The 21,365-nt window shown below is 54.5% G+C and overlaps 1 protein-coding gene across 1 annotated transcript in view; it reads right to left on the bottom strand.

Annotated features, from left to right (window-relative positions):
• The window catches only part of CASTOR2 (cytosolic arginine sensor for mTORC1 subunit 2), a 61,876-nt gene that overhangs the window by 19,888 nt on the left and 20,623 nt on the right, over window positions 1-21,365 (bottom strand). Inside the window, exon 2 of the mRNA XM_014856715.3 lies at window positions 2,369-2,439. Coding sequence (XP_014712201.1) covers window positions 2,369-2,439 — 71 coding nt within the window. The remainder of the gene's footprint in view (window positions 1-2,368; window positions 2,440-21,365) is intronic.

Here is a 21,365-nt window from a genome sequence, read left to right on the forward strand (position 1 = left end):
AAGGTTCAGGGCGAGGCAGGGTGAGACCATTCCAAGAGTCCCAGGCCACTGTTAATGGCACCGGGGAACCTCAGGGTCTGTAAGTCCCTTAGGGGCCGAGGCTGGCTCCCCGTGCCTCCTGGTGTGGTCTGCCCCCACCCTGCCCAGGCCTGGCCCAGAGAAACATCCATAAATGACACCAACAGTGAGGCCTGGGGCAGGTAATGTAACATTTCTGTGCTTCAGTTTCCTGTTGAGAAAATGAGGAAAGTAAGAGTCATTTCCAGTGCGTGGCGCGGTGTCAGCGGACAGAAGCAACTTTAGGGGTAGGGAAATAACTCATTCTATGTTGACTCAGGAGCAAGGCTCAACTCTGGTCTTGCTTCCTCTTTCCAGGGCCTCTCCTATGGGGTCTCCTGCACAGCAGAGCGTCCATTGTGACCTGCTCTGACAGCCCCCTATACCCTCCTCACATAGTACCTACCACAATGGCAGCTCAACAACAAGTGGTGTCATTAGCCTGCAGGCCCTGAGGCTCAGGGGGTACGAAGGGATGTCTCTCATTCTGGCTGCATCTCCAGGGCCCAGCAAGATGCCAGCAGGTAGCAGGAGCTCAGTAAATACTGCCTCCTTGCAACCCCTGGGGAAGGCTCAGAATAACCAGCCACTCAAACGGCAGGACAGCTCCCTGGTTACTGACAATTCCTGCAAACAGGGCCTTCTAGGGCCTGCAAAACCGGCTCCCCAGGTCCCACAGCCTCCCTCTCTCCCTGCTCACGCTGGTCTCTCATTTGCGGCTTCTCATCTTGGGAGGCGGGGTAGAGAGCATACCTATTTCCAGAGGATACATACTCTGGGGTGTTCCTTCTCTGCATGAGGGGCCATGATTCTCATCAGTTCTGGGTAAAGGCATGAGTGCCCATCAGAAGATGGAAATGTGTTTGGGTGGCCAGGCATCTAGTCTTCATGGGACTGTGCTTAGTGGTTAAGGCACAAGTTCCTGCCTGTAGCTCTTGCGCTCAAAACATATCTGCTGAATGAATGAATGAGATAGTGCAGGACCTCCCACGGGGCCTGCCCCATCCCTGCTCCAGCCACGCCCCTGCTCCCTCAGAGGCAGGGAGGGATCCTTTGCCCCTTGAGATGGGAGGTAGGGAGAAGCGGATGCCCTAGAGCACGTGCTGTAAGGATGACAGAGCGTGGCAGGGGAAGCCGCTCCCTCCGCTTTCTCCCCAGTAGAGAGCATCAATACGGCTGCACCAGAAACTCGAATCAAGAACCACACAACAGTCAACTTCCGACCCTGTAACGCCATTTCTCAGACCTCATCTTAGGAATCAACCTGAATAAGAATAAATGCTACATATTTGAGGAGTTTATAAATTTATCACTGAAGAAGAACTAAGACAATTTCAATCCTAACCGTAAGGCCAGGGCAGGGAAGCAGGCCCGTGAAAGGCCAGGGTACCACAGGACGTTTTAATTGTAATGTCAAGTAAAAACATTTCTATACATAATATGATCATAAGTAAATTATAAAGAGACAACTGTGCACAGAAAAAAGTCAGAAAGAAAAACACTAACAAGTTATGGGTAGTTGTCTTTGGGGTGGGACTAGGGTTTCCATGAATGTGGAATTTGTCACATTCTCTGCAGGTTTTGAAGAATGGAACTTAGGGGTTCAGAGTGGGCATCGGCTTTGGGGGGAGAGCAGCCACACTGCTCGTGACCTGGGCACGTGACCCCTCTGGGTTCTCAGCTCCTCACTGACACAGTGCAAACACCAGCACCACCTCAACGCAGAGCGTGCATTGATCAGACCCAGGACAGACATAAGCTACTTTAATAATAAAACTAACAGGAGGTGGGAGAGGGGTGGGCAGTGACTGCTAACGGGCAACAGGGTTTCTTTTCGGGGTGATGAAAATGTTATGGAATCAGAGAGTGGTGATGGCTGCACAACCTTGCGGATATCAAAACCACTGAACTGCTGTGCACTTTGAACGGTGAATGTGATGGTGGGTGAATTACACCTCAACTTAAAAAACTGGAGAACAGGTAAAGGAAAATCATGACAGGGAGGTAACAGCGGCCTGCTCCAAAGGACTGAGGACGCTCCCGGGAGGCTCAGCCAACATGTCCCTTTCCTCTTGGCCACCTGAGTTCCAGCTGAGGAGGCACCGGGTCTTACTGACCCTTGTAGCCCGAGGGCCCTTCCCGGGGCAGCTTCCAAGCTGAAAGGGGGATCAGCCAGGACATGGGAGGGAAGGAAACAGACGCTGCCGACTTTCTAACGCACCATCGGATGCGGGCAGAAATAAGGAGGCGGGCAACCAGCACTGACCGCAGGCCAGTCCAGCCAAGCAGCCCTGGTGGGAGGGGCACTTACCCAGGAAGCCCTCCTCATCCACAATGATGGTGTAGTCCTCTGGCGTCTCAGTAAGGCTGAAGAACTTGCACCTGGTTAGATGGACAGACAGACAGACAGACACAGGATATTGTGTTAGCCCCACATTAGTCCCAGTAGGACCCTATGGCAGCTGCCCACCGGAATCCAGTGGGAGAAGACTCAGTTTACCCAGAGCTCTGCCTGCAGGCTTCTGGGTAACCTTGGGTAAGCTGCTTGTCTCTCCCTCCACATACCCTCAGTTCTGACTCACAAGGTCTCAGAGAGTCTCCTCGATACCCCCCAATCTTTGGGGACCCCTGAGCCAGCCAGCCTCTAGGGGCCCATACAGGCCTGAGGGTCTTAGAACTCATTTTTTCTCAGGAGGCGGAAGTGGCAGAAGGGTGGCTTTGCAGGTACCATGCAGGTGAACTGCCTTTTCCGTGGGCCCCCACATGCCAACCTCTACACCTCCATCGCTGCCTCCACCACCGTCCCGGCCCCGCCTTCACGAACTCGAGAGTTCCCATTGTCATTTATAGCCTAATTCACATCACCCAACTGACAGCCCAGATTTTAGGGGACTTTTCTTCCTTGCACCAGGGAGGGGTGTGGCCCTCACCGTCATCTGGGGGGCACAGGTCCCTGAAGTACCACATGTTACCGTTGGTAAACTGCTTAGCCCAGAGTGTGTGTGAGACCATCAGTTTCCCACGGCCAGGGGCTGGCGATCGCTGTCCCTCTGTGGCTCTCCCCTACAGGTCTCGGCCTTAGGCACGCACGCTCTTGGTGCCTGGTAGACACACAGGGTTCCAGGTCCAGGCCGCCCTAGAGCTGGCTTCGAGGCTTCCCGTACCCTGTGCCTGTCTCCCGGTTCCCCATCCAGCTAGAGCGGCCCCAGAACGCCCCGTGCAGCCACAGGGAGAGACAGCGCACACGACCAGGGGCGCGCAGAAGCCTCCTCGTGCTCATGTATCTGGCGTTGCAGCTCCCAAGCACAAGGCCCAGCACAGGCTCTGTGCACAGTACGTAAAGCCGTCCATCACGGGAAGCCAGAAGAGAAGAGGCTCAGTGAGCAACCCTAGCAGGGGCCAAATATCACCTCCACAAAGACTAAACCGCACAGGATCTTGGAGTGGGTGCAGCGTTGCAGAGCTGGGGCGGCCAGAATGTCCTTGATCTCTGCCCTGCGGGCTCTCCTCTCCTGTCAGCCACCCTGCGAGCCTGAAGCCCTGGCGACAGAACCTCCGCAGAACCCTCTTACATCATTCTTTAAGTTTTCCACAAGGAATGAGAGCAACTGGAGCCGGAGGGAATGCAAAATGGTACAGCCATTTGGAAAAGAGTTTGGCAGTTTCTTATAAAGTTAAACCTACAGTGACCACACGACTCAGCAATCCCAGGTCTTTACTCAAGAGAAATGGAAACACAATCACACCAAGACCTGTGTGCCAATGTTTACAGCCTTTATTTATAATCACCCCAAACGGAAACCCCCAGATGGCCTCCCCTGAAGTGGCAAGCGGATAAACCGCAGCACACCCACACCATGGAATCCCGCTCGGCAGTCAGAAGGAACGAACTACCGCTTTGTGCAACCGTGTGGACAAATCTCAAACACAGTTTGCTAAGTTAAAGCAGCCGGAGTCAAAAGGTTACATCCTCTATGATTCCATTTATACGACCTCCCGGGAGAGGCAGAACTGTAGTGCAGAGAAGAGACTCGCGCTTGCCAGGGGTTGGGGGTTGACTTCAGAGGGACACCGGGGAACTTTCTAGGGTGATGGAAGGGTTTGGTATCTTGATGGTAGTGGTGGCTCAAGATCATATACATTTGTCAAAACTCAAAGAACTTGTGCTAAAAAGCCTGCCTTTTACTGTATGTAAATTACGCCTCAAGAAACCCGACTTTAAAGAAAACTGGTGTGCTAGGGTCGTAAACAAAGGTGGTATTCTCCTGCCCTCTGACGCTCTGTCCAACCAACAGCACGCTCTTCAATCTCCCTCCAGCTCTTTGGCTTTCAAATTACATCTCTGTCGCCACCTGTCTCATATCCAATTTGCAGCTATTGCCCGGACAAACGAAATCTGTACTTGCTTGGGGACAACGGCAAATTATCACCTTAGGAAGCGGCAATCACAGGTCTGGCCTAGCTCCTTCTTAGGGACCCCCAGGCACTCAGAGAGCCTCGGAAGCACCCCCAGTCTCCAGATTTCCATGAGCAGGCAGGTACTCACGGGGAGGCTGGGGGTGGCCACCCAGCCGTCCGAGAGAGCCCTGTGAAAGCAAACAGAGGTGGCGCTGGCCCCTATGCCCTCTGGGCTGTGAGGGACACTCCAGAAATAGATCGTATAAATGATCCTAGAGGACATGAACACCAGCAGAAGGCAGCATCGGCCTCTGTGTAAACGGGGTATAAATATGCCGTTGACGTGACCCGTCTCTCAGGGTCGAGTGCCTGAGGCTCTGCCAGCTGCTGGACATCCATCTTGGAAGGCGCACCTTGGCGTGGGCAGGGCTCCAGGAGGGCAAGTCAGCTAGGGCTCTGGTCACCGACCTCGGAAGTCAGCCCCAGACTCTTCCTGCCCTCCATCACCCCCGGATGTGGTACAGTCTCCAGAGCCCCACTTCATCTTACCTCCTGAGTCACTGACATGTCTTTCCTCCCTCCACCACTCCTTCCACAGGAACGCTTTCTTAGAAGATGTCCCGGCCTCCCACCTTGTCTCGCTCCCCTACTCTAGGCCTGCCTTCCGAGCCTCATGCCACCAAAGGGTGACAAATGTTCTTTCCACTGCCAAGTACACCCTTCCCTCTTCTTTGGCTGGAGACTTGCTGCTCATCCCTGAAGACCTAGCTTAAGCATTTTCTCTTGGAGTAAAATCTTTTCTGATCAGCACCAGCTACCTTCTCTTCCTCACCTCCCACCGTAGAGGTGGTCTTCCCTTGACAGCCCACTGCCTCACACTATGTCTACAAGAGGACTTTTAGGCCACTGTGGGTGGCTGGGCTTGTGGTGCATCACAACTCTAGCAGGAAGAGTTCATTATCTAAGTATGCCCTTAGATCTGGAAGTGCACAACCTGTGCAACTGCAATGTGAGGGTCCTGAGTGCTTTCCACAATCTATTACAAAGCATACTTTAAGGGTCTGCATCCCCCAGTGGACCATAAGCTCTCAGAAGCAAGTACCATGGGTTCTCTGTATACTCAACTAGTACCCAACACCGGCTGAGCATAGAGTCAACACTCATTGTCTGCTGAGCAAAGGGGTAAACTGCCCACAACCTACCTCTGAAGCCAGAGAAGCTCTGATCAGAAGAAACCCTGCCTGCCCCCGTGTGGCACTGCCTTGACTTACACTTTCTCTGGGCGACACTAAAGCTCCCAGTCCCAAACCACGTTCTCTAACGAGTCGTGGCAGGATGCTGGGACCCGCGATTTGGGCCTCTCTGTACTTTGGCTACAAGAAGCCCGAGAGAGGACCAAACCCAGCCATTGCCCAGCCCACTGCTAAGTGGTGTAGGCCCCCTGGGGGGAGAAGGGCTCGCCCTCGAGAGGCCCTGTGGTTCTAAGGACAGGTGAAACAACAAGCGGAGTCAGCACCCAGGTCATGGGAAGATGACTGTAGTCCCGGAGTCAAGAGACCTGGGTTCTGGTCCCAGAGTGGCCCCTGGGGTGGTGAGCCCCGGGCAGCTTCCTTCCTCTGCACAGTGAGGGACAGGCTCCAAATGGACTGGCTCCCATCCAGCCCCAGCGAGGCCAGGGCACGGCCTCCAGCAGCATGCACCTCAAGGGTCCTGGCCAGCAAAATGAGGCGTGGGGAGAAGAAGCCGGAACCATCAAGTCAGTCTAGAAAACACCTCTCAAGAGCAGGGAAAACTCCAACCAGCTAAAATCAGAATCCAAGACAGATGTGCTGCTCAGGCAGATGGGCTCATCCATCTCACAGTCTATGCCACAAGCGACCTGAAAGTTGGGCAGTGCACAACCCAAGCAACTGTGTGTGATGGTTGCTCCTGCAGGAGCAGTCAGGTAGATGGAACACAGACCTCCAGAGCCCTGGGCAAGGAAGGAGGGAACCTGGGGAACAGCAGCTCTGGGGAGAGGCTGGCTCACTGTGGTTCAGGACCCCCCCCCCCCCCCAAGAATCATGCCAGCTCCTGACAGGAGCACCCACGAATCCCTGGCACTGTGAACAGAGCAGGGGACTGGATGAGGGCAGGCACGCCAGGAAGCCCGTGTCTGCTCAGAGCCTCAGAGTCAGTAAGGAGCATGCGAGGATCCCTAAAGGGACTCTGGACTGTGTCCCTTTTGGCCAGGAGGAAGATTCCAGCCACCACCCTTAAATCTCCAAAGGGCTGTTGTGGACCATGGAGTGGAAGCAAGGCTGCTGCTTACAGCTCTGTGAGCTTAGGCAAGTTACTTAACCTCTCTGTGCCTAAGTTTCCTCATGTGTATAATGGGGATAATAGTAGTGTCTACTTCATAGGGTTTCTGTTAAAGAACAAGTGAGTGAATCCCCAGTGTGAACAGTCAGTATAGTGGCTATTTATTCTTTTTGGAGGGCAGATGCAGCTGAAGGGGAGGCCATGGGGAGGCCAGCTGTGTTCCCAGTAAAGAAAAGCCCTAAAGCCAGCTGCACTCACACTGGCAGGCTGGCAGGAAGCAGTGACTTATCCGTTCTCCACGGGGCCGAGCACCAGGTGGGCAGGCTGCAGGGGTGACACTGCCACGATGGGAGGATGGATTCCGCCACCTCCGAGGTTTGGGCAGCACTGACTCTCTGATTGTTTGAAACACGTGGTTCCTACACACTGACCCCAAGCAACAAGCTTTGGCTGAAAAGTCTCCCTTCACCTTCCTGGGAGCCTGGCTCCCACCGGGCAGCCAGTGGAGGGATGATGGCTCATGATGGAAGACACCGGCTCAGCCTGAAATTCCCAGTGAATCTGTGTTGGAGCCAAACCTGCAGCCCTGGGCCTGAGCCCACCTGGTCGTGGCTCCCTCACACGCCGTGCTGCTGAGACCTCAGGAACCTTCAGACATCCGGCCTGTGTGAGCACAGGGATCGTCCAGGTCTGGGGAGCCAGGGAGGCGGCCTGCCACACCGCCAGTGGGTGAGCTTGCATCCCGTCAGCATCCTGGACACCACAGAGACCCCCTTGTGCAGGCAGGCTCAGCAAAGGCTGCCTGTATGTGCACGCAGAGGACCCGGGGCTCTGGGAAGCAGAAGCCAGCTTTGTGGGCCAGACCCTGCCTCCTGCAGGGTCACAATGCCCTGTGTCAGCCAGACCCCATGGAGGTCCCCGACTGTGCGCCACAGACGAAGTCCAGGCCTTTGCAATTAGAGCCTGGCCAGCCAGACTCTAATGTGAGCTCACACTGGACACATGGGACGGACCCCTCCAACAGGACTGAGACAGGCATTCAGCAGGTTCCAGGCACTGTTTACAACCATCCCCATTCCTTCCTTCAAGCAGGGGTTCAAGGTCCGCCAGCCCCTTCTGAATTTCGGCACCTACCTGGAGAGCCAGGGGCGTTTCCCAAAGTGCAGCCCATGCAGTCTGGGAGGAGGGGGGCCCGCTTCTGGGGACCACCACCCTGCCCGGCCCGTGCTTTCTGCAGGGAGCACAGAGCCTGGCACAGCACGGGTGAGCCACAGCCGTGCCTCGGGGCTCGCGGGCCGCCCCACGCCTTCAGGGGGCTCGTCTTCCCAAAGGAGGACCAGGCAGATGGGCTGTCAGGCTCCGCTCTCTGCACCAGCCGCAGCACCTTCATCCATTCCTCCGGGGTCTTCTCCAGCTGTCTCGCGTTATTCACATTTCATTTCTATGGTCTTCAATGACAAAGGCTGCCGTTTCAAGTTTTAGTTAGAAAAAAAGCCCTGTGTCAGTTCTGTGATGTGAAGGGCAGGCCTGAAGAGGAGTTTCCTTTACTGTTAAGACAAAAAAACCTGCTCATGTCATGGGCGTCCAGGAGAATCAGACAGTGCGGGTAACAGCGTTAGAAAATTCTACAGTGATATCCAGGCAGGACTGCGAAAAGGGGGTGAGTGAGACAGAAGGAATCAGTAGGGTTTAGATAAAGCCCCCAAGATGCAGGCAACAGCCTAAAGCAGTGGCTAGATCACTCAGTCATTCAACAAACAAATTACTAAGTGTCTTGATGTGTCAAGCACAGTTTCAGGTGCTGAGGACACACCTTAAATAGTTGGACAATTAGAGTTTGCGTGGGGGGAATAAATAGATAGTGTGTCAGATGGTGGTATGTGTTGCAGAAAATAAAAAAGTGGGGAGGGGCCAGCCCCGTGGCCGAGTGTTGAGTTCCCGTGCTCTGCTTCCGCGGCCCAGAGTTTTGCCAGTTCGAATCCTGGAGGCGGACATGGCACTGCTCATCAAGCCACACTGAGGCGACATCTCACATGCCACAACTAGAAGGACCCACAACTAAAAGTACACAACTATGTACCAGAGAGCTTTGGCAGAAAAAGGAAAAATAAAATCTTTAAGAAAAAAAAAATTGGGGAAGGGGCAAGGGCTGGCAGAATCAGGGTTTGCAATTTAAAACAGAGCAGGGAGTGGTTCCCAGGAAGAAATGGGGAGCACTTGTTCGATGGGTGCAGAGTTTCAGTTTGAGATGACGAAGTTCTGGAGATGGATGGTGGTGACAGCTGCACAACGTGAATGTACTTAACACCACAGAACTGTGCACTTAAAAATGGTTAAGGGCCAGCCGGTGGCACAGAGGTTAAGTGCACATGTTCCGCTTCAGTGGCCCTGGGGTTTGCTGGTTTGGATGCCGGATGCAGACATGACACCACTTGGCACGCCATGCTGTGGTGGGCATCCCACATATAAAGTGGAGGAAGATGGGCACGGATGTTAGCTCAGGGCCAGTCTTCCTCAGCAAAAAAAAAAAAAAGAGAGAGAGAGAGCGAGAGAGAGGCTTGGCAGCAGTTAGCTCAGGGCTAATCTTCCTCAAAAAACAAAAAAGATCTATTTAAAAAAATAGTTAAGACGGTAAATTTTGTTATGTATATCTGGCACAATAAAAAAAGAAATTGAGCAGGGAAGGGAAGGTCCCCACAGCATCTGGAGGGGGTGGAAGAGCAGGCGTGCAGCTGCCCCAGGGAGGCCAGAGGGAGGGGACAAGCCGGAGAGACAGGCCGCAGGGGCTGAGGGGTGGGGAGGGGGACGAAGGCAACCAACGACGTGAGAGGCAAGGGGGAGGGATGGTGCCCCTCGTGGCCGTTGTGAGCACGGCGCAGGGCTGCCAGACCAGTGAGGGGGCTGTTCCTCTGCTTCAAGGAGGTTGGTGACGGCTGACGGAGCCCTGGACCAGGCTGCTGGCGGTGGGCGTGGGCCCATTCACAGCCAGAAAATAATATTCGACAACTTCGGGGAGGGGAGGTCAGGTCAGTGAGAAACATGAGGTGGAGGCAGGGAACCACCGTCGCCCCCACCAGCTTTCTGGAGGGAGGCAAGCAGGTAGAGGCGGGGACCTGGATCCACACAAGTTACTCCCCTCTGAATCTGGCCGCGATCGACGGAAGCAGTCAGGCTCCAGTCCTCTCCTCCACAGAGACCTGGGCAAGGAGAGGACCTGGGGCTATGGGGCTGCCCCGGCCCCTCGCCAAGGGCCAAAGCAGAAACCACGGAGAGCTGCGGATGGTTCTTTCTTATGCCCGTCCCAGTGGCCTGGGACGGCTGGGCAGGGCAGAAGGCTCACACAGGGCAGGAAACACAGCCTGGGGAAGACCAGCCTCTTGCTTTGTGAACATGTACCCAAGGGCAGAGCACACGGGAGGCGCTGCCTGGTGGGTCCCTTTCTCCCTGGGGTGACTGAGACGGAAAAGGCCCAAGCGTGGATCTTGGCTTTACCACCCACCCGAGATGAGGCAGGAACAGCTTACTGGTCCTCACGTGGCCCCAGGTTCCTCATCTGTGAATGAGGATTGGAAACACCTCCCTTGCCGGGTAGTTCAGGCTTTGAGGAGGCTCAGAGCACACGTGGAAATGCTCGGGACCCCGCCTGAACGTGTGTATGCTCACTGGATGCAGGGAGGTGAGGAGCTGGCCGTCCCCACAGCATTCCCACCAGCGGAGTGCTTGGGCCTTGCAGACAGCACTTCTGCTCGTATGCTCTGCGCTTCTCCAGTGTTAAGTGACTTCTGCCTGATTGTGGCTCTCCCCGTTCCTGGTGGCCCCCAACCCTACCCTTACCAGGAATACAGTTAGTCTCGTGCAGGGGTGGGCGAGCCCAGCCCAGCTCTCCCACATAGGCCGTCCTGTCCCAAGGCACTCCCACATCCACCAGCCATCACCTCCCCGGTGATGAGAATGTCCACTGCCACACGGAGATCATTCACTTCCAGGTCCGTCTTTGTAGCGAGGCATCTGCTCCTGGGAGACGGGCCAAGTATTTCTCATCCAGGCTCCCCATGCCTCCCACAGGGCTCCCACAGGGCTCCACACGGGGTCTGTGCATAATCAGTGGTAACCGAATGAATGGGCAGTCACGTAATGAATTATTCCCATTTCACAGATGGGAAAACTGAAGCCCAGTCAGGTTAAGGCACTTACTGCCTCAGGTCCTGCGTGCCATGCAGTCTCCACAGTGGGGCAGGTGTGGCCTGCAGACAGTCCCTGTGACTCAGCTCTTCCCCTGGGAGCTCTCCGCCCTCGCACATGTGGAACAGGAGACTTGGACAGGAGAATTCATAACAGCTTGTTCTCAGTAATAAAAACCTGACTGCAGCCCCGATGCCCATCACCGGGAGAGGAGGGAATACTGAGAGAATGCCACCCAGCAGTCCAAAGGAAGGATCCACAGTGACCTGCAAAGCTATGAATGAGTCTCAGCAGTGTCACAGTAGATGGAAAAATAGGCCCCCAGATAGTAGGTACAGCACGGTACTCTTTTTACAGAGTTAAAAGCAGGTACAAAAAAAATACACTTTCAAGACTACGTGCAGTTGCAATCTAACTCCATCACATTTACGTATAATAGAAATGAGGCATGAGACTGTGCCACTGCTCAGATGGAGGGTATTGTCTGGAGTCTACTGCTCTGGCTCTGCACGTGCTGATTACATTATCAACATGAAATCACTACATAACTGAATAAAGGCAGCCATGCAGGGACAGATGACGGGCGAGTCTAATGAACCTGAGCTGAGGCCCACTGGGACTGCAGGCTTGTCCTGAAGGGGAACCTGCATCAGGAGGCAGTCCAGGCAGCAGGAGAACGGGCCTAGGGGTTGGCAGAAGGGTGTGGAGTACCCAGCCACAGAATGGAGCCAGGGCAGGCCACCAGGCCACAAAAGGGGGCAAGGAAACGCAGCTAAAGAGCCCCCAAGAGGAGCCGGCCAGAAGGGGTCCAGGCGCCAGAATCAGGCAAGAGTCCCAGGATGAATGCGCAGGTCTGGTCCCAGGGATGCGACTTCCTCTCCTCCAGGTCATTCAATCAGCCTTGCGGGTCAGGGATTTGGGGCTCACCTCGACTCCATAGATGTCTCTTCACTCCCCAACTTGTCCCCACAGTCCAGCCGCTTATTCAGCCCTCTGAGGGCAATGCAGGTAATGGGTGAATGCTCTGGAAAGAGCATGGTCTGCTCAGGGGCCTGGGCTATGGCTTCAGCCCCATGGCCTGAGACATTTACAAGTCCCTGGGCCTGCCTTCCTACTCCTAGTGGGGCATGACCCCACTGGCCACGGGGCCAGGGTAAGAGGTTGCATCCCTCTCCAGGTCAGAGCACCAGGCACATGCAGGCGCCCAAACAGCATCAGTCGCTTTCCTTCCTCTCAGTGTGGATCACGGCCCTGGTTTTCTCCTGACATGAGTGGAAGCTTATTTGACTTGCCCTGGTCCTCAGACTGCAGTGAAGACACCCAGACACACAACCTCCTACTCTCCCAAGGATGCAAACAGCTGTTTGTCAGCGCACTGGAAACAATAATCAAAGTCCTCGACCCTAAAGCAATCATTGTCCTTACCCCCGCCTCCCAGTCCCTGACACTATTAATTGGGAATCAGCAGTGGCTAGAGAGCTCACTATTACAGGACTTTGGAGCCAAGCTGGGGGATGGCCTGGAGCTGTTGTCCTGTTGCCTGGCAACTCTGAGTGCCCCGGCTCCTGGGTCAACTGGGTGCCTCTCTTATCTATGCGGCCACTCCAATTCTGCCCTGTCTGCTGTTGGCTCTGGGGCAGGGTGTCCTGGGCGACCCCCTTGGCTGACCCCATCCTTAGATGACCCCTATCCAGTACCATCCTCCTCGGCAATGACCTCCAGCTGGGAGATCCCCCCAGGGCCTGGCTCCTGCCCAGCCTCCCCACCCTGGGTCAGCTGAACCCTCCCCTCCCCCGCCTCCCCGACATACGGCACGCTCTGCACCCTGACCTACACCTCCAGTTTCCTAAGATTTAGGCCAACCAGTGAGGGCCCTCTCTCAATGTCTCAGTGTTTTCATCTATCTTATCCTTTCTCTCTGGCCTCAGAAAAACAATACAGATGAGGCAGCCTTGTTTCTCTTTCTGCATTCCCACAGGCGCCTCGCTCCCAGCTCTCAGGAGCCTGGCTCATACTTGGCTTCCCCATCTTAGTGACAAACAGGTTCAAGTTTCCTCCATCCTAAAAAAAACATCTCCCTCCTCTCCTCTCCTCAGGCCATCACCCCCTTCCCTCCCCTCCACCACCAAACAGGCCTCCAGCCTGTCACCACCAGCCCTCCAGACACTGCCTTGCCTCCACCCTCCACTGGAGCCTGCTCAGCTCACCAATGACCTCCACCAACCACGCTGGATGACAGCCTCTTCCTTCACGCCCTTCTGTCCTTGACCTATTGGCTGGATTTCACATGCTGGCCAATGCCTTCCCCTGGACGCTGGAATCTACCACATGGCCTCCTCCATCTTCTGATATCAACACTCTTCTTTTGTTTCCTGTAGTGACTTCTCATCCCCAATATAGATGGCTCTCAAGGGGGTCTCACATTACACACTCCCCTCAATTCTCTCACTCCCCGGGTTCCAGCCACTGGGGCCCTGACTTTCTCTCCCAAGCTTCAGACCTGCACTTCTCTGCCTACACTGGCCGGAACTGTCTTGGATTCATTTCTCACATCCACCCTCTGGGAGAGGAACTGTTGATCACCATTTCACAGATGAGGAAGCTGAGGACAGCAACCTGTCAGATAACCAAGACTGCAACATGTGCCCTCATCCTGATGGGATGAAATCTAATTGCTCTAAAAACCCACTGCTGTTCCCCCTGGGCTTGGCCAACAGCCAACCACCAGGGCAGAGCCAAGGCCTGGGACTGCCCCTACCCTGGGGCCGAGAGGCTGAGTCATCTCAGAGAACATTCTCATTTTCAATTGCTGCGGCCGGCCGCCTGTTATGGAGGGCCCGCTGACACTGGAAACTCGATCTGTTTACTCTCAGATTCCTAACCCAGCGGAGCGAGGCCCTCACATGGGCCTCTCCTCAGTCATCCAGGGGATGAGCCCCGGCCAGTCAGAGCCCTGTTCTGGCAATGGACTTTAAACCAGAAGGGGGAGGGGGGTCATTTCCAGGTAGACTTGTCTGGCAAACCCACTGCGAAATTTCAGATTTATGAACCAGATAAACCAGCAGAGGGAAGAGAACTGCAAGGGTTTGTTTATTTGTGGAACAGTTTACCACAGGTTTACCATTGAAACCACAAAGGGGGCATTTTCCTGGAATCACCCAGACTGGGAGGCGGGGTACAGGGAGGCTGGAAGCAAGCTGCAAAGGCCCCTGTGTGCTGCCTCCTTCAGTATGGAATCCTAGACAGATGGTGCCCCAGCCGCTGTTTGCATACTCCCATGGAGAGGGAGCTCACTCCTTTTTGAGGCAATTCTTTCCATTCTGGGGTAGCTAATTTCTAGAAAGCTCTGTCTACATGCCCTCCTTTTAACGGACACTGTCTAGCCTTAATTCTGCCCATGGATGTTCAGTCCAGCTGGGAAAATGACAGGGAAGTAGCCCAGTAGGACCATCACCTCTTCCCACAGTGGGAACAGCTTACAGGCAGAAACTGGGCATAAATCCCAGCTCTTTACTGCTTAAAGCCGGTTCTCAACCTCGGCTGCATATTGAACTCACCTGGTGAGCTCTCAAAAGTACTCAGTGGGCCCACAGCTAAAGTTGGAAAACCAGAGGCAGGGTGGGCAGCCTGCCTCGCCAGATGCCTGGGGCCTTCTTGGCCAGGAGAGGCCACTGGCAAGCTGCCTAAGCAGGGGCTTCAGCATGGTAAATCTGCTGCCACCTCCTGGCGGCCCACCCTGGGTGAGCGCCTACCTGCAGGGCAGTGTTCACTTAAGGAGCCTCTGCTTGCCCCTCCTGGGGCTGCCCCTGGCCTGCTCTGCTGTCTTCATGTCTGCAGACCCAAGGCCACTGTGGGGACGGCAGTTCTGGGGCCTCTGAGATAGAGGGAGATGCCCCTCACTGCTGTCCACATTTACTCCACTTCTGTGACCATGAGACCAAGCCTGGGGCCCTCAGCACCATGTTACACAATGGAGGTGACCACCCCCTGGCTGCGGCAAGGAGGAAGGCAACACCAAGAATGCCTGCTAGACCTCTTGCAGCCAGCTGCTTCCTAAGTCCTTCCCAAGGAGGCTGTTGGCACCAAGGGTGGCGTGATGACCTGGGCACAAGCAACGCCCCTTCACCACAACAGGAGCAGGGAAATGGCTAGGGAGACCAACCATCTTGGTCTGCCTGGGACTGTTCCAGTTTGAGCACCAGAAATGCTTCAAAAGTAGACAGAATAACATGGAGGGAACAGAAGTCGGGAGAGCGAGCAGGAGAGGGGAGTAGTGACTGGAAGGTGGGAGTGGGGAGACTTCTGGAATCCCGGGAACCTCTTCTTCCGAGTCTTGCCTGGGCGCTGGTTCCCAGGTGTGGGCAGTCATGGGAACTCACCGAGCCACACATGTATGATCGTGCACACCCCACGCGGCTGCCACTTCACTATCAGGGGAGAAAAGACCCAGGGGCTGGGCAGTGGAGGGGAAGGTACAAGTTCTTGCCTTTCTTCCTCCTCCTTGGGTCTTCTCTGTGCCACAATCGAGCAGACAGGTGGGGTGGTCTGCTTGGAGGTGACCATGTGGCTCACGCCCCAGGGTGGGCCTCAAGGGTCCACAGAACAAGGGTTTGAGGGGGCAGAGGCGGTGAGGAGGTGATGTGAAGATGGAGGAGGAGAGACATCCTGTGGCGACAGCCGCCTCCCCGGGCCAGTACTGAGCAGCTGCTCCAGAATGGTGGTGAGGAGGTGATGTGAAGATGGAGGAGGAGAAACATCCTGTGGCGACAGCCGCCTCCCCGGGCCAGTACTGAGCAGCTGCTCCAGAATGGCACTCGTGGTTTTAGGTGAGAAATGCTTTTACTAAGATCAATCTGGGCTTAGATCGTAATTTCCTATAGACAAGGTTTTTTTTTTATAACCAAAACTTTTTTTAACTGTGACATAATTTACTGTAACAAAACACACAGATTTTAGGTGTACAGTTAGATGAATTTTGACAAATTTAACCACCGCCCCATTTAACTGCCACCCCGATCAAAATACTGAGCATTCCCATCATGGCAGAAAGCCTCCCCTGTCCCTTTCCTGTCGGTCCCTCTGACCATCGAGAGCCACCCCTGCTGCAGCTTCCAGCAGCACAGATCCAGCCCGCCTCATGTGCCAGAGCCATGAAGTCACACAGCGTGTGCTGCTTTGCGTCGGGCTTCTTTTGTTCAGTGTATTGTTTTTGAGATTAATCCATCTTATTTTATGTAGTTTGTAGTTGTCTTTATTGCTGACTATGTATTACGCTTATATATATTGATAATGTAGTAGAACATATTTTTAGGGGTCAGCCCCGTGGCCAAGTGGTTAAGGTCGCGCGCTCCGCTTCGGTGGCCTGGCGTTTACCAGTTCAGATCCTGGATGTGGACCTATGCACCGCTCATCAAGACATGCTGTAGTAGCATCCCACAAAGAAGAACTACAAGGACTTACAACTAGGATATACTAACTGTATATGCACTGGGGCTTTGAGGAGGGAAAAAAAGAGGAAGATTGGCAGTAAATGTTAGCTCAGGGACAATCAGGGACAATCTTCCTCACCAAAAAGCATTAAAAAAAAGAATATATTTTTATTTATCCTTTGTCTTGCTGATGACATTTGGTTGTTTCCAGTTTTTGGCTATTATGAATAAAGGTGCTATGAACATCCTCATTAAAAAAAATCCGACTGGCTTCGTATGCCCCAAATTCCCATAATTTCACAAAAGAAACTCAAGCTCGCCCCACAGAACTCCTTTGCACACCTGGGCCCATCAAGCCTACACACGAGCCCTGCCCTCTCCAGTGGGTGGGTTCTGCGGCTGGTGTTTGAACACCCTATGCAGAGGCTGAGATGGGGAAGGGACCCAAGAACAAGCACACAAAGCATTATCAAAGTTTGACTGAGGTAAGGGCTAAATCAAGGAACGGTTTAGATAGGGAGCAGCATGGGCATCCTTTAGATGGGATGCCCAGGCAGGCTGGGGAGGGATGTGGGGTACCCAGGATGGGCCCAGGGAGGGATGTGGGGTGCCCAGGATGGGCTTGGGGAGGGATGTCGGGTGCCTGGGATGGGCCCAGGGAGGGATGTGGGGCGCCGAGGACAGGTTCAGGGAGGGATGTGGGGTGCCCAGGACGGGCTTGGGGAGGGATGTGGTGTGCCCAGGACAGGCTCAGGGAGGGATGTGGGGTGCTGGCTCAGGAAGGGATGTGGGGTGCCGAGGATGGGCTCAGGGAGGGATATGGAGTGCCCAGGGCTGGCTCGGGGAGGGATGTGGGGTGCCTGGGCTGGCTCAGGGAGGGATGTGGGGTGCCCAGGAGGGGCTCGGGGAGGGATGTGTGGTACACAGGATGGGCTGGGGGAAGGATGTGTAAGCTGAGGCCTGGAGAATGAGATCCAGGCAAGAGAAGTACCACACACAAGAGACCCCTGAAGGAGAGAGCCCCTAACTCAAGGAAGAGAAATATTGTCCAGGGGTGTGGCTGAGTTGCCTACAGACATGGAAGAAACGTCAAATATGTTCTATACTTTGTAATACAACACTGAGTGGAAGAAAGCCAGCCCCAGAAAACGACACACAGCCACATACCCTTGTTATACATATTCACGGGACAAAACCGTTCTTAAAATTAGTGAAGTGAAGGATAACCATGGGTGAACGGCAGTTACCACCAATGTCACGGCCGCAGTAGGGGGTTCTGTTCTTCAAACAGTAAACAAACGTAAAGTAAAAGCAGGATCAATAAGCATGTCACGAACCAAGGATGATGAGTAATCAAATTCTGTGCACCTGAGGTCCACTAAAAAAAAAAAAGGCTTTGAAATGTTTGTGGGTGGGCGACAACAGCTCAGGTCTGTTTTAGGCAGCTCCCTTTGGCTGCATGGAGGAAAGCTGTTCCTGCCTCTCACGCAGGATCGTGCTGCTCCATCACTGCACACCCCTCTCTGCTCCTGCTTGGATCCCGTCTTCTCTCAGGTAGGGGGAGCAGGGCTCAGGCTCCATCCATTGCAGCCCACAGGGGGGACCCCAAGGGATGCTGGGATGCACGACCCAGAAACTAAAGCCCATGAGTTTGACCATGTCAGACCAGCACTGAGGCAGCCCCAGCCCCTGTGCGCCTTCAGGTGGGAGCCTGGAAGGATGGTCAGGAGTGCCAGGGGGAGGTATGCCCAGATGTCACTGTCATCACCAAGTCAGCAGGATCTGCCCAAGCCCCCTCAAGATGGGGAGTAGGACACAGACATGCTGGTGCTTCTGCAAGGGTCCCAGGGACAGGAAACACAGCGGGTGGGAGGGTGCGTGGCAGGAGGACCTCAATCAAGGAAGAGCTTGGCAATGTCTAGAACAGGGGTTACAGCTCAAAGGCCTGCAAGGGGCAGGCAGCTGAGATACTCAGGTGACGGAACCAGGAGTCAGATATCCTTTGCATATTAAACTCCCAGGAATGTTCTTCACTTGCACCAAAAACACGAGGCTTTTCAGGCTATTTTTCTTCCTTGCACTTTTGGGAAAGAATATTAAGGACATATTTCTTCTGTACCCAAGAAACAGGCCAGTAACAGTGTGATGACAAATGGGCCTGGTACCTGATCTCAGTGGGGGGTTGACAGCGGGGAGTGGAAGGGACTGAGGCTTTCCTGGTGGTGAGGGCTCCCTTCTGGCTGAAAGAGGGAAGACGCGTCTCTGATAAACTGTTACCATGTGGGCCCTGGGTTGCAAGATCTTCCAATTTTTCAGGAAAAGATGGAAATTCAGATTTTTGTGATCTCTCCCAATGTTGAAACACTAGTGTAATTTTTCAAAACACACTGGGTGCACCAAAGAAAACATGTCTGGCCTTATAATGCTTCGTTTTCCCTTCCCAGACCCCCAAAAAAACCCCAAGTTGTCTTGGGTTTTAGCGGCAGACAATTTCCTGGACGGCAAGGGGTGTCTGCGTGTGACCACTCGTGGGGAACCCTGAGGGGGCTGGGGTTAAGGGCCCGTAGGACTCCTCTGAGCTCCTGGGCTGCCTCTGACGTGGGGTCAGGACTAGGGTAAGCAAAATGTAAACCAGATAAAACAACGTGGCCTGCGACCATCGGCCAGCCCAGGACACTCACCTGGGAGTCTCAGCAGCTCACTGCTCCACCTGGGCTGCAGCCTGACTCCTGCAATTCCCTGGCACCCGAGTCCAAGCCTGGGCAACAGCACCTCCGGCCTGGCCCCTTCAGCCCTGCCCAGGATGTCGGGCTGGCCCTGTCACCCTCCTGGAAGAGCCTTCAGCTGGGAGTCAGGAAGGAACATGAGCCTTAACTCTCAGTCTCACTGCCTGCAAGCTGAGTGACTCTGGGCATTTCCTGTACCTCCCTGTGCTTTGGGCTGGCACCTTGTCACTCTCCAAAGCAGGAACACACGGCTTGCTGTGGTAGAATTGTGGCTCCAGCTTGGTCAAGCCACTGCCCTGTCCACCACGGTTCCATGGGCCCGGGGCTGTGCTTGCTGGGGATGCAAACGGGACAATGTGTTTACACAAGGGGGGATGGAGCGCTGAAATCCCAGAGCGGAGCCAATTCCTGCCAGCCCTGCCAGCACCGGCCCAACCACACCACACCATACCATACCCAACCACTTCGTCTAGGAGCCCACTGGGTACACCCAGCAGAGGTCCGCAAGGGACGGCGAGCACGGCCAGGTATGAGCCTATTCCACCCAGCACTGACTCAGGACAGACACTGCCACAATGAGCCAAGCATTCTCCCTCCCTGTGCCCAAACAAACCTTCCAGAACCGTGCTGTCCAGGATTGCTTCCTGGAATGATGGAAATGGTCTACACCACATTGTCCAGTTGGGTAGCCACTAGCCACACGTGGCTATTGAGCGCTTTGAAATGTGGCTAGTGTGGCTAAAATACTGAATTTTTTATTTGATTTGATCTTAATTAAGTTTAAACAGCCACATGTGGCTAAAGGCTACCAACTTGGGCAGCACAGTCCTAGAACTTTTCGATACATCACTCACTCAAACACCAGCAGTCTCTGCAGAAACAAAGCCCATGTCCCCTCCCCAGCCTGAGTTCCAGGTCCCGCCCCCGCCCCCCCCTTCTGCTGTGGTTAACCCCCAAGCCACTGGCCCTGGAGCCATTCCAGGCTCAGATTCCACCTCGGGCACCATGATGTCGGGACTATCACCGAGGTCCTCAAGACTGAACGACCAGCTGCTGGCATGAGGCAGGGTCTGAGCGTGATGCCCGCATCACCGCTACTTTTCTCCAGGAAAGGTTCCCTTGTTGTTTGCTTAACTGGTGGGAGGAAATGTCTGGCATTGACACTGAGCACTTTTAATGAGCTCAACCTCAAGACAGGAAGAAGGGGCAGGAAAAAACCTCTGAGAACCTGACCTACAGGCCTCTCGCCACCCTCCCCTTAGCAAGATGGGCACACTGAGGCCCGGGATACAGTCTCGTCAGAGGGAGGAAGAGGGCCGAACAAGCCCAGAGCCTGGGCTCTTGCCACCCATCTTCACTCTCAGGACCCAGGCGGGCCGGGGTGGCATGGGGACACAGAGAACAAGGACAGCTCCTTACCTTTTCTGAGTCAGCCAGGACCGCCAGAACAAAAGACCAAACACTGAGGGGCTAACAACATAAATTTATTTTCTCACAGTTCTGGAGGCTGGAAGTAGATGAAGGTGCTGGCAGGGTTTCTGGAGAGGCCTCTCTTCCTGGCTCGCAGACGGCTGTCTTCTCGCCATGTCCTCGCATGGCCTTCCTTCTGTGCACACGCACAGAGAAAGTGAGCGAGCTCTCTGGTGTCTCTTCTCTAAGGACACTAATCCTAGGGGAGCAGGGCCCCACCCTTGACTTCATTTAACCTGAATTACCTCCTAAAGACCCGACCTCCAAACACAGTCCCATGGGAGTTAGGGCTGCAGCATATGAGTTTGGGGGGACACAAACATTTGGTCCATAGCACCCTTAAAGATGTCGAAGGCTACTTAGAAGAGACACTTGTGAAGCAACTAGATGAAAGGCCAGAGATGACAGATAAAGGGCTGAAACGAATATAGGACCCTGAAAAACTATACGGAATGGTTCCCAAGCTGAAGGAAAGGAGAGGAAGCATGAACAGCCATGCCCAAGGCTGACAAGAGCAGGAGGTAGAGGGCTGGGAAAGGTTTCCAAAAGGGGACCCCTTCTATGGCACCCCTGTGCTGGGCCCCTAAGGCCAGCAAGGACAAGAGAGAAGGCAGCGCTTTCCAGGGGAGGGCCCCGCACAGACGGCGTGGAGCGGGAAAATGTGTGGTTGGCGAGGGGTAAGGAGCTGGGTCCATGACCCCCACTCCCTTCTCCACCTCAGCTACTGCAGGTCCATTTCCACAGCCATCCTGACACAACTGTCAGTGACCACCACCCACAGGGCCCACGTGCTGGGCCTGGG

Source organism: Equus asinus, chromosome 14, assembly GCF_041296235.1.
Source record: "Equus asinus isolate D_3611 breed Donkey chromosome 14, EquAss-T2T_v2, whole genome shotgun sequence".
Classification (NCBI taxonomy): domain Eukaryota; kingdom Metazoa; phylum Chordata; class Mammalia; order Perissodactyla; family Equidae; genus Equus; species Equus asinus.